Source organism: Akebia trifoliata, chromosome 10, assembly GCF_017979445.1.
Source record: "Akebia trifoliata isolate Shusen 1 chromosome 10, ASM1797944v1, whole genome shotgun sequence".
In the NCBI taxonomy this organism is placed as follows: Eukaryota; Viridiplantae; Streptophyta; class Magnoliopsida; order Ranunculales; family Lardizabalaceae; genus Akebia; species Akebia trifoliata.
The window spans coordinates 31263081-31280597 of NC_141384.1; the positions used below are offsets into that span (position 1 = coordinate 31263081).

The window sequence follows — 17517 nt, forward strand, 5'->3', positions numbered from 1 at the left end:
GCCTATTTTTAATTAATTCAATAACTTAATGCTAGCGGGATTTGAATCTATGTCCCTTGCATCATCACCCAAAGACTTTACTAACTATGCTAATAAAGAAACTACCATATATAGATATGGACGAATCAGGTAACTGAATCAAGTTAAGCTTTCCTCCTTAACTTCTAGAAAATAAGGGGAAAATTTCAAAGCAAGTATACCGTTTTAAAATTTTGAAGGAACTTTCTCCATTGGATTACATGTGGAACTTCTAAGGATGTATTTCAAATATTGGCAGAAATTGGAATAAATTCAAAATGCAATGTGTCTTGTTTCGAGGAGGGTTCCTTTAAAATTTTGAAACGGCCTACTTAGTTCAAAGTCGGACTCCTATAAGAATGAGGATCATGTGCACCCAGGGATTGAAGCCCTCCTCCCACACATTACATAAGCCGTAATTCCTTACATAATGGCTTACGTGGTGTGTATTAGCGTGTGGGAAGAAGATTTCAATCTTCCTTCCCCGGTGGGTACGATTTGAAATTCTAAAAGCACTATACAAAAAACCTAAAGTATTCCCTCTCAATACTAAAAAATATTATCAAAAGAAATACATTTTAACTAACTTAAACATTGAAGAATTTTGTACAAGACACGCAGGACTATGGAGCAATAGATCTTGAAGAACACATTAGCCATCCAAAAAAAACCTAACCACCGTTAATCTTCATGGAGAAAAACATCTAATATTCTCTCTCCTCTCCCTTATAAAACCATAACCCCCAATCCCATATCGCCACTCAACCCCCATCTCTCTCTCTCTCTCATATCTATCTTTTTCTCTCTCTCACACAGTACGTGTGGTCTCTAATTAAATCCTGAAGAGGAGGCAGACAGTCAACCTGCAAACCTGACACTTACCTCATCTCTTTTACTCAGTGTACTTAAGATCCGTGTTTGCTTTCCTCTGCGCTCTTTAAAGCCTACAAAATACTGAAACTGCTGAGCAACTACAAAGAAGTAGCAGAAGAAAAGCAAACAACAGAGATAAATATGCTTGAATCCCTTAAATATCTTATCGGCTCCGTAGGAGCCAGTGGCTTCTCTTCCAAGTCAACTGCGGATCAAGTTACCGAAGCCTGTCCTGATCTTGGCACAATCACCGCCATCATTACAGGTAAATTAAAACTTAAAACCAACCTGATTATTCCTCGAAGACATTATCATCTAAACAACTGACGCGATCTTCATCTTGTGGTTTACCAGGTGCCACGTCAGGGATTGGAGCCGAGACGGCTCGTGTGTTAGCCAAGCGTGGAGTGAAGCTAGTTCTCCCAGCTCGAAGCCTCAAAGCTGCCGAGGAAGCTATGGCGCGTATCGTAAATGAGTTCCCTCATTCAGAGATCTTTGTTATGGCTCTTGATCTCAGTTCTCTCTCTTCCGTTCGAAGTTTCGTTTCTGAGTTCGAATCTCTAAATCTCCCTCTTAATCTTCTCATGTAAGCCAAAAATCTGGTTTTTGAGAAAAAAAAAAAAAAAGTAGTTTTTTATCTGGTTTGATTGAGATTCTTTTCTCGGTTTCAGAAACAACGCAGGAAAATTCTCGTACGATCATGCTGTTTCCGAAGATGGAATCGAGATGACTTTCGCCACTAATTATTTAGGTGAATTTCTTAGGAAAAAAAACAGTTTTTTTTTTTTTTTTTACATTTTATTTAATTTGTTTAAAAATAAAAACTTAATTCGTTGTAGGTCATTTTCTGCTAACGAAACTGTTACTGAAGAAGATGATTGAGACTTCAGACGTTACAGGCGTTCAAGGCCGTATAGTAAATGTGTCCTCTAGCATTCATAGCTGGTTTTCTGGTGACGGAATCCGTTATCTTGAACAGATAACGAAACGGAGAAGGTGAGGATTAAGGAGAAATTGAGAATTATAGTTTTTCTCTCATTAATTAGATAATATTAAATGTTTTTTTGACTTTATCTCATTAAATTTGTCTCGATCTTCAGTCCCTACGATGGGACACGTGTTTACGCTCTCTCGAAGCTCGCTAACGTTTTGCACACCAAAGAACTTGCAGAGAGATTAAAGGTTATTTATTTTTTATTTTAAGAATCAAAAAAGAGAAAATTTTGATCTTTCTTCATTTATTAAGTAATCTAATTTTGCTAGTTTTTGGTATTTTACAGAAAATGGAGGCCAATGTGACAGTCAATTGCGTTCATCCAGGGATTGTGAGAACCAGGCTCACCAGAGATCGAGAAGGCCTCTTTACAGGTGAGATCGAATCGCATCAAATCAAATCAACGTAACTATATATCATTGCGATTTTAATCGATTTTGAGATTCAAATCTTGAAAGTTTTGTTGTTAATTACGCAGATCTCGTTTTCTTCTTGGCTTCGAAGCTCTTGAAAACGATTCCACAGGTAGTATTCTTCACCGCCATCAATGATCTTTGATCAATCGATTCGAAAATCAGATTCTCTCTCTCTCTCTCTCATCGTAAATCTGATGAGTATATCTGTTCTTCAGGCTGCAGCAACAACTTGCTACGTTGCAACACATCCAAGACTCTTGGGCGTTTCAGGGAAGTACTTCGCTGACTGTAACGAAGCTTCGACTTCAAAAATCGGATCGAATGCGAACGAAGCTGCACGGTTGTGGTCCGCTTCTGAAACCATGATTGCTGAGGGATTCAAAGACAGTTTTTGATCGAACATAGAAAGATAGAAATATTAGTTCTCAAAGTTTCTCTTGTGGAGAGAGCCGATGAAGAAGAGAGCTCCCGCGAAAAAAATGATTCAGAAATTAATATGTACCATATATTTCATTTCTTCTGTAAGAAGAAATGTATAAAAAAAAAACGTATAATATACGTAGTAAAAATACTTGGTATAAAACTTAGTGTTATTGTCAGCCCACAACTCTAGATTTTAGGACGATGGTCTACAGGGGCTTTCACTGTCATTTTACCTATATATATAGTTATAAAGTTGGGGGATGTTTTCTTAATAGATAATATATTTATAAATTAAAATAGAGGGAGTTTGATTAATTAAATAGGTGGTCTCTTGTTACGGTGTTTTAATCAGAGAGGATCATGTGTAAGCATGTGAGGAGTATCTTTGGACTTTCGATGTTTAATTTAGCACGGGACCTATACCAACATGAGCCATGGGGCGCATGCGTTTGGAGGAAATTCAAGAGCAATTCCATTTGTCTAACTGTGTCACGTAAAATATTTGGTCCGTAACACGTAACGACCACGAAGTGAGTTCAACAATCTACTTTTCTATTTTGATTCTCCAACCATGCTCTATCACCTTTGTAAATGTAGAAACTTGTATTACATCGTGATTCTCCCTAATCAACCTTCTTATGCTTTTGGGTGGACCTGCAACAACACCATTCCAATGCCAAAGTTAGGATTTTTTTAGTATATGAAGTAGAATAGAAAAAATTTAGAGGGAAATTACATACCCTTTAGTGCCTTGTACTCATATTTTTATAAGGGTTTTGTCCCTTAGATCTTCTCCTTGATTTCTGTATGAACGGTTGCACCTGTGTAAAGATTTGCCTTGATTTTCGCAGATACAATTATGCTTCTTATTTTGTGGGGTTCATAACTCCCTCGAAACTTGGTTATAGGAAAGTTTGACATTTCTTATCCCTCTGTTATTTCAGACGTTCGACTAGTTCAGTTATATTAGCCTATAATTCGGACGTTCGACTATATTTCATTGAGATTACTATGTGTCGCTTTTTCCGAAAAATATCCTCCACAATCCCCATTCAGGAATTTTGGTGAATATCATTCATTTAGTGCTTGTATTTGAGTTTTGTCTCGAATAATGATTTTCAAACTCCCCCTCCCCCTCATCCCAAGGAACAAATCTATGGTCCTAGCACATGTCACAACTGGGGAGTATGGGTGAGTAATGTATGTCAAAGAGAGGGGGGGGGGGGGGGGAGTTTGAAAATCCTAACTTTTTTGTCTCACGTATAATGTGTACACAAAACATAATCCCTTAACCAACGTCGTTTATGTGAGACTAATATAAAATTAATAGAATACCTTGATTATCAACCTCTTACTAAGCCCTTGATTTAACTCTCTTCCTCCAAAGAATTATGGGTTTTGTCGATAGGGTTGTAAGATGTCTAGTATTCTAAAGTTGGGATCGGGTTTCAAGAGGCTAATTCAGAAGTAAAGGGGGTATTTTCCATACCGTAAGGGCTCATAATTGATCTTTATTATTGATAATAGATTGATCTAACTTCCTCTCCTCCATGGATGTATGTAATTTTCCAAAACATGCAAGTCCTTGTGTTCTTTGTGTTATTGTTTACGATCTTAGTCTTGTTCTTATTATGCATTCGCAAAATAGATAGGTTTAAGACAAGATTAATATTTTAACATGTGTCAACTAGCTTAGTTGGTAAATTATTTGGAGCGGAGTTCGAAAATCTTGACTTTTTTGTCTCACATATAATCTGTACACAAAACATAATCCCTTAACCAACATCGTCTATGTGAGACTAATATAAAATTAATAGAATACCTTGATCATCAACCTCTTACTAAGCCCTTGATTTAACTCTCTTCCTCCAAAGAATTATGGGTTTTGTCGATAGTGTTGTAAGAAGTCTAGTATTCTAAAGTTGGGATCGGGTTTCAAGATGCTAATTCAGAAGTAAAGGGGGTATTTTCCATACCGTAAGGGCTCATAATTGATCTTTATCATTGATAATGGATTGATCTAACTTCCTCTCCTCCATGGACATATGTAATTTTCCAAAACATGCAAGTCCTTGTGTTCTTTGTGTAATTGTTTACAATCTTAGTCTTGTTCTTATTATGCATTCGCAAAATAGATAGGTTTAAGATAAGATCAATATATTAGCATGAGTCAGCTAGCTTAGTTGGTAAATTATTTGGGTGATGATATCAGAGACCTGGGTTCAAATTAGATCAATACCAAGTTATTGAAGTTATTAATAACAGGCTTACCAATCAAGGTTTTGGGCTTAGACCCATAGCTCACTTGATTGGAAACATTGCAAAGCAACCTAGAGGTTGTTGGTTCGAGTCCACAGCTTACCCATAAAAATAAAAAGATAAAGAGTATTTTAGTAATGTTTGTTTGTTTGTTTGTAGCATTGAAGACCACAATCAACCGGGTATGTTATCAGTTTGGAATGCAAGACTATCTCAAACATTAACCAAAACTCAGATTGGTATGTCTAAATTCCCTATTTTCTTAAAGATCAATTTAGTAATAATCTCAAGAACCCAACTTCGTCTTTCAGGAGGATTGTCCATCATTGATCTTGAGAAGACTCGAACACTATAGTCTACCTTTAGAAGTTTTGGTAAAATATGTTAAATAACTAATGCTTGAGGTTCTCCACTTTGTAATGGTATTACTTGAGTGATTCTTTTGCTCATAGTCCAACAGTCGTTTGACATGAGGCACAAATGACATAAGCAATAAGAGAGAAAATTTCTCCTTTGCCCAGTGTGTAAAAAGGAAATTTCCTAAGTGGATCACCTAGTGACATTCAGAAACATGATCTAATACCACGAGGTTGTAAATAACAAAATTTTATGAATTTTTCACCGTTGAATATTAATTTTAAATTTGGGTACTCGGTAGCCGTTCATTTTTAATACCTTAGATCAAGCTCAAAAAATGAAAAACATTTTTTAATTTTTTTTTAATGAGTTTTTTTCATAAAATCTAAAAGGCTGTCGAATTAGATGCCAGTGTGACAATTCATATGGGCCCAACAACCCTTCTTAAGATTTCCAATCTTAAAATTAAAATTTGTAGGCAGAGGACGAGAGGGCAGGGGAGAAAATTTATCTTTGTTGCTTATCTCATTTGCTCCACAAGTCAAATGGTTGTTGGGCTGTGAGTAAAAAATCACTCATATTACTTACGTGCTTTTATCACATTATCATAGACTATTTTATGCTATAATGGTGGCCGAGACATACAGATCTATGGTTCCTGAATTTGTCTATTTCATGGAGTCATTTGAGTTTGGCACCTGGCAACTCATATTATCAAGACTCTTTATTTTCTCATTGAGACGATTATGAAACAACTTTATGTAAATAATTCTTACGATCTAACTTTTGTAAAGTTAGAAACCCCAATGGAAGTAAATAAAAAGTAGAGGTTGATTGAGATAGCTACATCGTATTCAAGGAAGACCAATGCCAACATCAATGAAAAGGAACTTGTTTAAGATTCTAAAAAGATGAAGAAGAAGAAAGTCAAAAAGGATACTTATTGAAGTACCGAAAGCAAACAACAAGCCATTTAAATAAGTGAGAAACACGACTTTTAGATAGACTTGGACTTAGAGAAACATAAAATTGTAATAATTATTGGTCTAACACTTTGATGATGATGATTATGCTCATTAAAGTTTGAGAAATCCAAAAAATCTTGAGGATTCGTTTTACACATCTCAAGGTCTTTTTGATGGTGAATGAGGTTTAGAAGGTTTTTTTTCCCACTAACTTAGTAAGGTTAGTCGGACGGACTCTTAAAGCTTTGGGTGGGATACATGATTTTGCGACTCTTTTCAAGATCTTCTATGTCAACTCAAAATAGATACCCTATGATGGTTAACATAATGAGAAAATTTTGTTTTGATATTAGATGGTCAAACAAATTTCATTTATGTTCTCTAATATAGCATTAATATCAAACATTTGCGACAAGGGCGAGGATTAAGTCCAATTAATGAATCCCTTTATTGAGAAAAAAAAAAGATGGCAAGTGGGATGCTTTTCCTCTTTGGATTAAGTGCTTAATCAAGAGTTCGTAGACTTGTTTAGGCTTTTCTTCAATCTAAGCTTGAGCTTGGTTTGCAAATGAGACTGTACTTCTAAATAAGGACTTGTAGGCTTAACATCTTCTAAATTCAAAAGTCAAGTGTTGTCGTCATATAAACCTAAAATAAATAAATAAATAAACAAATATATATACCAAAATCAAACACTTGTACCCAAGAGTAAATTTCAATTATATATACTAAAATCATTTAATTTCTTTAAGTGGCACCCTGAGACGATCCAAAGAAAAAAAAATTACAAAATTGGAAACTTAATGGGATGAATTAGGGACTACCAACAGTTGAATGATCCGCTTCGTCCGAAACAGAGAGCTCCACACCAAGCAAAGAAGAGACACCTGAAAATGACCCAACCCACCGACGGTAGAGGACTCGTGCAAAAAACAAACAAGTCAATCATTCAGACCAACCAACATCATGAAAGATGAAGCTTTCCCAATAAATTTTCATGGATTAACTCTTAACCACCAGTTCTCTTCATCCATTTAAGAAAAAGTTCTGAAGGTCCTGCAGAAATTTGTACTATATACATTTATGTATTTTCCAATGACCTTCAAACTATCCCCAATAATTCCTTCTTGGGCAGGCAGCCACAAACTTCTCTTGTAAGCAAATAAAAGAATCGTATACGTAAGCTGGATATCTTTAATCCAAATAAATAAACCCCCAATCACCTGTTGAAAATCCATTGATTTACTCTACAACACAACTGTTGCCTTCTATTGTGATCTATTCCTATTATAGTACACCCTGAACGTTGTGCATTTCAAGGACGAACCGGTAATCCGTAATTGTGGAACGATTGTATCCGTCCATCCAAGCCTGCGGTTACAATCACCTGACCCCATGCATGAGGAGACATGCACGTGTAGTGCCAAGAAGATTTCAGAAACCTGTACTGAGATTTACGCATCATAGACAATGGAGCCAGTGAGCTTGAAGTAGGAAGCTTCTCCACTGGCCAAGTTGCGGATCCCTTTGGCAAAGCCTCTGAGAAGAATCCATTGCCCAAAGAGAAACATTCAGACTTAGATGAAGGTATAGTGTTATTTGAATTCTCATTAAAGTGGAAATGCTTCCATCCATTTTCGGAGCTACTTTGTCGTGGGTTCGTAGAAACTTGATGCGGTGAATGAGTTCCCGATGTATTGGAGACAACAGAGTCTCTAGATCTCGTGCTACACCAAGGTATTGCAACTGATACGTTACTGGAGAAGAAGCGCTCGCAAGACCTAATGTTCTTTGACACAGGCCCATCCTTGCTACTGTGGTTCCAGACATAAACATTAGAATCCTCACTCGCAGAAACAATATGCTTCCCATCCGAAGTGAAAGATGCCGAAATCTGGCTTCCTGTGTTCCGAAAGCCTGAAGATAGAAAAGATTGATGTAAGAGAGAAAGCTCAAACTAAAACATGGATTTGTAGAAGAGAAAGCATCCAATAGCTCATGAGCTTTCATATAAAGATCTTGCAACCCTAAAAACCATTGATTGAGCGATTAATAATTCCCCATTATCAGAACCATGTTCACATAAGTAATTAAAAAGATTTGTTTATGATGTTCAAGACTAAAAGAAGGAATGATTGCTCACCCCTGTATTTGCAAATCACATCAGCTCCATCAAGAATTCGAACTTGTGAATCAGCAGAAGTGACCATAAGTTTGCTAGGATCGCTTGGGGAAAACTGGAGACACAAAAACATAAAAGATATGGAAATTACAATGATAACTACTAAAAATATAAAAGATGAGAGATAAACAATGAAGGAAGAAGAGTCACTACCTGAAAGCCAGTTATTCTCTTGCCAGGAAACTTCTTTTTACCATGTAAGGATATTTGAGCATCTAGTTGCAGATGATTATCTGATCCACCCAAAACAAAATAAACAGTCAGATATGTAACCAGGCAATCTTCTTTACTTGAGAAAGATAAATATCAATTCTTCTTCAGTGCCAATCCAAGTGATATTTCTAGTATTACCATGCTTCATTATTAATGATCACAAGAAAAGAGAAAAAAAAAAAGAATCAGCCAAGATGGTTATAAGGGAAGCTGATCTAGTCAAATTCTCCAGATATTTGGATTTCTTACTTTCATTTTCCCAACCAGCAGAATGAGAATATATTCAGCAGACACGGAATAGAGTATCTATTACATGATCAAGTATTAAAAAAAAGTCATAAAAACATCCAGCTAATTGGGTAACATTGGAATGATTAGGAACCATAGGAAAGGTTTCATAATAGGTAAAAAAAATTGACAATCTGAAGAACAGAACATCTCCCAAACTTATCCGGTCATCCCATAATGATTTAAAACATCTCCAGTACAATAATTTGACCAATCTAAGCTTGGCATAACTTCGAATGTTCCCGCTCATGGAAGATGTCAAAGAATGGGTATTAACAAAGACAAACAGAAAAGAACTATCAAACAAAAAACTTAAGAAATTGAAGTGCCATCAACTTTCACAGGTTGTTGGTCAAATCTATAGCCACTTCCACCAAAAGTTCATCAAACTGAGATTATCAGTAATGAAGTGATCTGATTCTCCAGAGACTGGGATAGATCTATATCACCTCAATGACTGGGAGAGTCCACATATCCTTTCAAAGCATTATTAAGATAAATCTCACCACTAAACTTAACACATTTTTGTTCATTGACAAGAATCCATGTAACTATGCCACTAAATATATTTGTATTAAATAATAAAAAAATATCATCTAAAGTCTTTCCAGTTTGAAAACTTCATATATTTGCCAAGCCTTGATGGAAAGCAACCTTAGGCAACCATATAAACAAGAATGTATTTGAAGCTCAAAAATCATTAATCGTAAGCCTGGAAATAGTTAAATTATATCCAACGTCGATAATTTATCCAAATGATGGTTGGTGCTAAGCGTAAAGAATTACCTGGCATACCTGATGCATCATAGAAGCGGCAATTTCCGGTCAGGGAGCCAACAATCACACCCTGCACAAATCAAGCACAAACATTTTTTACTCAAAAACTCTAAAGATGTCTAAGGCAACTTTCTCATTTCAAAAATACGATAAGAAATCACTGAACCTGGCCATTGGGGCGATAACACACGGCCGTGACTATTTCTCTTATATCAGTCCAATCAACAACTCGACAATCAGAAATTGCCCATATGCGAATTTTTCCATCTATTGAGCCGCTGATGAAGTAATTATCGTCAACAGGGTTGAACTGAACACATGTCACTGCTCACATGTTTCAAGGAACAAACAAATCAACAAGGGATAATCACAAATGAGCAGAAAACGAGATCATTATTACATCCCAAATTCCTAATTGACTAAACAACAGACACCCATGTCTCAGTAACCAAAAATATTTAAGTATATAGCACCCATAAGAAGCCAAGGCAGTACCATAATTGTTATGGGAAAATGCTTTGAGGCATTGGTTGCATCCTACTCGCCACAATCGAACTGTTTTATCAACAGAAGATGACAGCAGATACTGCACAAAGTACAATGAAAGTAAGAAATACTGATTGAATCCTTTCATAACAGAACTTTGTGGTTCCAAGATAACTACTAACCTTATTCTTTGACCATGAAAGATCCAAGATCTTGCCTTTGTGCCCATGGAACTCATGAAGTGGTTTCTCCGATATTCGGAAGACTGTTGGGGGGAAAATAACGCAAGCTGAATCTGATGTTTTCCTTGGGTTCCTGAATTTACCTATTTTTTCCTTATCTAAAAAGAGGGGAACTAATTCACATAAATCATTCACCATGAAGTACGCACAGGAAGAATCCCTATTCAGAATGTCAACCTCATTTGATCTCTCGCTCTCCATAATCTGCCATACACGCACAATCCCATCTTCCCCAGCACTCGCAAGATACTGCCCATCAGGACTGAACTTCATTGTCAAGATGGAACCTTTATGGGCCATGATCTCTTGTCCTGTATAAAGGGCAGAGAATTCCTTGGACCGCTTCTTAATTGGGCGAACCCTAACTCTCTGAACCCTAGATCCTGCAATTAGACTGAAATCGTTGTGCTTCAAGTTACCAACTCCCCCTTGCCTATCCACAAAGCCAGCCATGGCGCCTAATCTCCTTAACCACCCAATCTTCACTCTCTTTGTTGTCTCTACAGAATTACTGGCCTCTCCATCAGATTCTCTCATGAATTGCTGAACCAAAGGAGAAAACCCAAGAGTTCTCTGCATCTCTTCGATGGTCACCAATCGGTCTGAACCCACTTCACGGAGTCTACTAAGCATACCATCCTGCCCCAATTCATCCACAATAAACTCGGTTCCGTTATCTAAATTCTTGATTCTACATATACAATTCTCCTCCGAAACCCCACCTGTAGATGAATCACAAGTGTCACCACACGAAAACCCATCTTCAGAATCAGAGTTCCCAAGCACTGCTCCACTTTCTTCCGTAATTCTATCGGTATCCACCAAAAATTCAGCCACAGACAATAGATCATCGGAGTTTTCCCTATTGGTTCGATCAAGACCAATACCTATCCATTTAAAAAACTGGTGGCGGCGCTTGTGAACGCTATCAGGGTTCTTAATCCAAACGTCCGAGGCTGGATCAACAAACCATGGAGTAGAACCAAAATTGAAATTGGTCGGGCAATCAGTGTCTGAATCAGATATGGATGTGAAGTCTTCCTGGGTATCGAAGAATCGATCCAATTCTTCTTCTTCTTCTTCGCTGCTGCAAATCTCCATCATTCTTCTTTCAGTTCAACCATGAAAACACCACTTGAAGAACATGTATTATCAAACCCTGGGCAATCTTCCTGAACTCTTTACAGAAGAGTTTTAAAAAAAAGGTAAATTTCAGAAACTAATATCAGAAGATCAACAAACATAAAAACACAAATAAACAAACAAACAACACCAAACACAGATCCCAATCCCCATTTGAAGATGGTCTCTCTTATAAATAAAAGAGGTAAAAAAAAAAACTCTACCTTTTGTAATAAATAATCGATCTTTAACACTAAACTCCATATAGATCAAAAAACATACTAAGAACTAAGACTATAACACGAAATACAGATCAAAGAAGGATATTTGTAGAAATAAATTAAACCCTAATTGAAAAATAGGAAAAAATAGAAGAATAAACAAATGGGTCGTTTGGGGAAAGGGTCTACTCACTTGGGTATTAATGAAAACTCCGTCAAAACCAAGAAGCAGCCAATTATCCATGGGGATTTACAGCTCTGCAACTTCCTCTCTCTTTAAGAAACAAAGAAAAAATATATTATTAAATTAAATTAAAAAAGAGAGGGAAAAGATACTCGTGATCGATGACCCAAGAAACGAGACTTCGAGAGGACAGAGGAGAAGTTTGTTGTTGTGCGCGTGTCATCCATCCAAACTCCAAACTCCAAACTAGGGCACCTACGCAGACTCGCATACTTGAAGGTTCTCTTTACATTTATTTACGGTTTTACCCCCCAAAACAAAACTCCTTTGCACACGCATCTTCTAAGATTTATTTGCACCTAAATAAGTTATAGTCAAGATAAGTTGGGCTAGTGGATCTTATTCGAGCCCTTGTCAAAACAAATTTATGGTACTGTTTGGAAATATTTTTGAAATCCGCTTTTATATTTAATAATTTTTGGAGTTCAAATTTGTGTTTCTTAATAGACCCAATAAGTGCTGCTTCTTTGTCAACGACAAAAGTTGAAAATGAACAAAAATGACTCGTTGTTTTGACCAACTATTTTACATCGATACGTTGTAGATATTAAAGTATAAAATTATAAGAATGCTCTTTCTTTAAGTTAATAACTAAAGTACCCTCCACACTCACACATATATATAAGTAGTGTTCGATAAATAATATTTGTCTTATATGACTTAAAAATTTCAGATTTGACTGATTTTTTGTGGGGATGATGAGGAGATCATCCTTAAATAAAAAAATAAATAAAAAATAAAAAATTAACCTAATTTATACCTTCTAACCCCTTCAAAAGTGGTTTAAAATTGTGAATATTGATTTTTTACTATTAATTTGTAAATCATTTTTGCTAGGGTTAGATGTTTCAGATTAGACAGAATTTTTGTGAGGATAATTTCCTCACCAAAGAGATCATTCTCACAATATAATCAGTCAAATTTAGAAATTTTAAGTCATATAGGACAAATTTTATCTCCTTAACATTGTTTACTGAACAAGACCTATATATACATATGGGATGTATTCAAATGACATCTAAAAACTTACTAATTTTACACAACCACCCGAATGCCATCCATTTTTCAAATATTTTCTATAACATCACCAAATGCCGCTAGATCTTTTAAAATGGATGACATTTGAGAGATGTAAAAATAATTATCATTTGTAAATATCCCGCAAATGCGACCCTATGTATATTGATAATAGGGGTTTCAGACTTGTAGGGCCCTACTAGCAATGTTGAGACAATTGACTTTTTAAAGCAGCATGTCTCACCCAAATCCCCTGGTATATGTACTATCCCACAAATCACACATACTAAGTTAGTAAGGATAAATCCTTGTTGGTAGACAATGAAAAAACTTCAACTCAAGATCTCTCCTTTTTTGGAAGAATGTCTTTGTCCACTACATCTAGCACTTGTTGATTTACCCTTTGCTATATAATATTAATGATAAAAAACATAAAAAAATATAATAATTATCAAAATATCCAAAGAAAAAAAGTACTTTTATCATAACACTATCCTTCGACACACCTTATTCCTCAAATTCAACTTTTTTTTTTGTTTTTGTTTTTCTGTGAAATTTGCCTTCTTCTTCCTTACCCCCTAAAAGTAACTTTCTTTGTTATTTTTTAATCTAAAGTAGTTTTTAACAAAGTTCTAAACTTGCTTGAGGCCACTAAAGAAATAGGGTAGTTTGGTAATAATAAAAGTAGGATTATTAAAGGAATGTTTTATAGTTACTTTCAGTTAAATGTTGGGACTGTTTGTGTGGTTCGGGTACATGGGAATGTTTGGTGGGTCAACACTTTGAGTTTGACTCATTCTAAATTTCTGACCATCCATAAGTTTCAAAGTAAGACGGCCATAGTTGAATTGCACTTTAATAATGAAGTGGCCTGCCTACAATTTCGTGGTAGAGATCCACATCATTGGATAGTTCCTCGAAAGCCACAAGTCAAGATTCCGGAATCACATTCAATGGTTTGGATCCTACGGAGCTGTTTCTTTGAATCCGTCGACCTGTCGTTTAATTCACCCTAAAATGCTACATTGATACTCAAATTATTTATAGCATTTGAATATTGAAATAAAATTTCCTCATTTAATTACATGCTCATATAATCTTTGGACGGTATTAAGGAGAAGGAAAATGCTGAAGTAACATTAAAATTGATATTGTTTCACACACTGTTGACATGGATATGTGTATAGAATCATTGATGCTTTTCATCTATTCATTGAGATACAAGTGAGAAGCATCTATGGGTGGGTCTGTGCACACTAATGTGTGAAACGATGTCAAATTCATTATTACTCTACCACGACTCTAAATAAAAATCGATAACTTCTGGTACTTAAAGAATTTTGTTTATAACACAATAATTTTTTTTTCCCTCCAACCTTTTATTATCACACCTAGATCCTTCTCTCTGTCTTTGCTCTATTTCATTTTCTCTCTCCCCCTTTAATGATTTATTTCCTCTCGCTTTCTTACTATTTCTCTCCCTCACTTTCTTCAAGTAAGTCAAACATCAAGTTTCTTGGTCGTTGATGTCAATGATGATTTTGTAATTGAGCAATTAAAGGAAATTCAAGATATGTTTACTACCATTGGTAAAAGAGTGGTTTTTTATTTTTATTTTTTTTATTTCTAAGATTTTAATGGATGAATTTAGACATGAGAATTAGAGTCGTGGGAAAAGCTTGGAACAACCACTTGCACTTTCATTCTTTATTTCAATTTATCCAATTTCAAGATCACTAGAGAAAGGGTGGCTATGCGTAATGGGTGTTTTAGGAATTTTGATGAGTATCTCTCCCTTTTTATTTCCTTTTCTACTCTCTTGTATTGAAATATAAGTTTAACTTTTTTTTTATTTTTAAAATAATCGGGTATCCCTATGGTCAACGGACTAGATCCGTATCAAAGTTTTGCTTAATCCATAGACCATGGTCTTGTCCAAAGACTAGTTCTCAGGTATGTGCAATACCCGAATATCACATGAATCAAATAAGTGACAGTGTGCCCTCGTGAATGGCCCTTAAGGAATTAATGCTCATATTGTGTATTGAATTCACGACCTACAAACACTAATTGTTTATCGATTCGAAATTGCCATTGAGCCAACCTCTCAGGATTAAAATTTAAGTTTAACTTGATTTTAATTGATGAGAGAAAATATTATGACTTGTGAAACTTGATAGTACTGATCAACAAAGAATTATACTTAATCATTCCATAGATTTTGGTCGATCGTGAACCTCACGCAATTTATTTTTCTTCTATTATTAATGAGCAAAACACTAACTTTATTTTAATGACACGTGCATCACACGTAAGTGATGAATAAAAGGGCTACGAGACCATAGAAATAAATTAATGAATATCATCAGTTTGGTATATTGGTTCCATCACGGATTTCCTAGTTACAGCTGTTAAAAAGGGTACCTTACATCTCGTATAAAAGTCAATGGGAAAACAGGAACCTTCCTTCCATTTAGTTTAATTCCATATTTACTTTCACATCCCTAATGATAAGATAATTAAACTTCACCCAACCTATCCAATATTAGAAACGAAAGTTATAGATTTATCATTGATTGATTTATCTGATACACGTGGCATTAAATATGGGCTAAGTTTGAGAGGACCATAGGTAAGTTAACAACCCACTTAAACCTATGAAACTTCTCCCACAAATGTATTGACTTCTCACCAACAAATTGGTTTAGATAATTTCTTAGTGTGTGTTTGGTAACACTTTTGAAGTCTAAATGGATGTGATCCACTTTTAACATTCAGACTTCAGAAATAAAAAATTTCGTTTGTTTTATTTCAAATTATAAACTTTAAAATCGAAATCCAAAAAATTTGAACCAATAATGAAGAATGTTGGATGAATTCAGAAGTTCTAAATCAAAAATCAGAAAACAATGGTAACTTGTAACGACAATCTCTATTGTGAAATTGACTCCCACATTTGGAGACATAGTTGATAATTCAAATGACGAATCCCATTAAATTTCATGTTGTCTTTTATCTTAAATTTGTTTTCAATATTCACTTAAATGAACGCAATGAAGTCGTGGTTGTCGAGGTAAATATTGAGATATGAACGACGCCCATACTCTACCTCGATAGTAGTAATAAATTGTTTTGGCTTATATACTTCTTTAAGCAACAAATCGATCCCCTTTTTGGCCAAGATTGTAGCCTTAAGAATGGGTATAATTCCCTAATGTTCACCAATTCTATGGTGTGCAATGCATGAACGTTTGTTTTCCTTAAACAACAGACAACCCTACCCATTTTGTTGGATGTATATTGTTCCTTGGGCTTTGAGATGGTGGGCCCAAGCACATATTTTGATAAATGTGTACTTTACCCTAACCCTGGCCTTTGTTATTCCTTTTTTTTTTTTTTTTCTAATCAGCTAACGTATGGGCTTTTGTGTCCACATGTTTAGTACCTTAAATCACTAATTACATAGCAACTATTTAAATATAAGACTGTGTTGGAGTTTTAATTATATGGACGTGTTTGGTATGGAGTGTAGATTTTGATTTTTATCCTTAATTTTGACTCTTATGTTACATTTGGTTTAGATTATAAATGTGATTCTCTCCTTAATTAAAAATAGAAATCAACTAAAATATAAAAAGAGGCAAGGTCCATTTCTTGTGTTCTTCGCGTTAAAGCTACTTTTTGCATTTATATAAAAATATTACATACCATAACTTTTTAAAAAAAGGATTGGAAAAATGGCATTCTAATTATCAATTTTAAAATCAATTTCTAGAAATAATTTAAGTGAAAAGTGATTTTTTATTTAAGAAATCAGTTTTCAATCTAATTTGACAATCCAAAATTAGAATTCGCTATCATAATCTAACCATTCAAACCAACGGTCACATTTGAACCGTTGGATAACTTATTTGATTATAAAAATAAAAGGTGGTATACTTTTTTGGAATTGAAGTAATGAAATATTACTCAATTTGGAGCAAAACTCTCTAATAGTGATTCTTACTTTCTCAGTCCCAATTCCAAACCAAACAAATGACATAGTGATGGAACTTGTCAGGTCAACCCAGCAATCCAATCTGACTATTAATGTTTTACCATTTTGATGTTGTGGTCAAAGTGTGTTAGATGTGGTGATCACAAGTTGACAAATTATAAGAATGATAATCAACAACTGTGGGACAAACAGTGGATGTGGATCCTACACAACAAAATCCACCACAAGCGCCATCAACAACGGATCTGTTAATAGGCCCATGAAGAGAAAGAAGGTTACTTGTATTCAGTTAAGTCTACGGTCCTTAGAACATTTTTTCAGCCCATTGACAATAGTTTTGGCCTAGCCGTCCAATTGAGTCCGATTTGAACCTGATGTTTGACCCAAGTTAGTGGTCAATGGGTCAGATTATTAGGCCTTATT

At 35.2% G+C, this 17517-nt stretch overlaps 2 protein-coding genes across 4 annotated transcripts; one reads left to right on the top strand and one right to left on the bottom strand.

The window, feature by feature from the left end:
- Positions 1-789: 789 nt before the first annotated feature.
- LOC147393882 (short-chain dehydrogenase TIC 32, chloroplastic-like) lies at positions 790-2900 on the top strand. Its single transcript, XM_086456002.1, has 8 exons — positions 790-1156; positions 1246-1477; positions 1563-1642; positions 1731-1887; positions 1992-2073; positions 2172-2259; positions 2364-2410; positions 2517-2900. The coding sequence occupies exons 1-8, from the start codon at positions 1033-1035 to the stop codon at positions 2694-2696; spliced, it is 990 nt and encodes a 329-aa protein (XP_086312128.1). The 5' UTR covers positions 790-1032; the 3' UTR covers positions 2697-2900.
- Positions 2901-7001: 4101 nt separating this feature from the next.
- On the bottom strand, positions 7002-12289 carry LOC147393883 (uncharacterized). Of its 3 annotated transcripts, none has more exons than XM_086455931.1 (8): positions 12030-12289; positions 10434-11672; positions 10261-10351; positions 9932-10089; positions 9784-9835; positions 8641-8720; positions 8449-8542; positions 7002-8222 (listed from the first exon to the last, which is right to left on the bottom strand). In XM_086455931.1, exons 2-8 carry the CDS (start codon positions 11595-11597, stop codon positions 7621-7623), a joined length of 2241 nt encoding a protein of 746 aa, XP_086312057.1. In that variant the 5' UTR covers positions 11598-11672; positions 12030-12289; the 3' UTR covers positions 7002-7620. The 3 variants fall into 3 exon arrangements, with proteins under 3 accessions (XP_086312057.1, XP_086312056.1, XP_086312055.1); XM_086455930.1 differs by having other exon boundaries at positions 9775-9835; positions 10434-11665; positions 12030-12286; XM_086455929.1 differs by having other exon boundaries at positions 9775-9835; positions 12030-12286.
- Between the last annotated feature and the right edge of the window lie 5228 nt (positions 12290-17517).

Coding starts and splice junctions, on each gene's coding strand:
- LOC147393883 (XM_086455930.1), bottom strand. CDS start 11,597: ATGATGGAGATTTGCAGCAGCGAAGAAGAAGAAGAAGAATTGGATCGA. Junction 9,836..9,931: donor GTTATCGCCCCAATGGCCAG/GTTCAGTGATTT, acceptor TGATTTGTGCAG/GGTGTGATTGTTGGCTCCCT. Junction 8,223..8,448: donor TGTGATTTGCAAATACAGGG/GTGAGCAATCAT, acceptor TTCTATCTTCAG/GCTTTCGGAACACAGGAAGC.
- LOC147393882 (XM_086456002.1), top strand. CDS start 1,033: ATGCTTGAATCCCTTAAATATCTTATCGGCTCCGTAGGAGCCAGTGGC. Junction 2,260..2,363: donor TCGAGAAGGCCTCTTTACAG/GTGAGATCGAAT, acceptor TTAATTACGCAG/ATCTCGTTTTCTTCTTGGCT. Junction 2,411..2,516: donor TCTTGAAAACGATTCCACAG/GTAGTATTCTTC, acceptor TCTGTTCTTCAG/GCTGCAGCAACAACTTGCTA.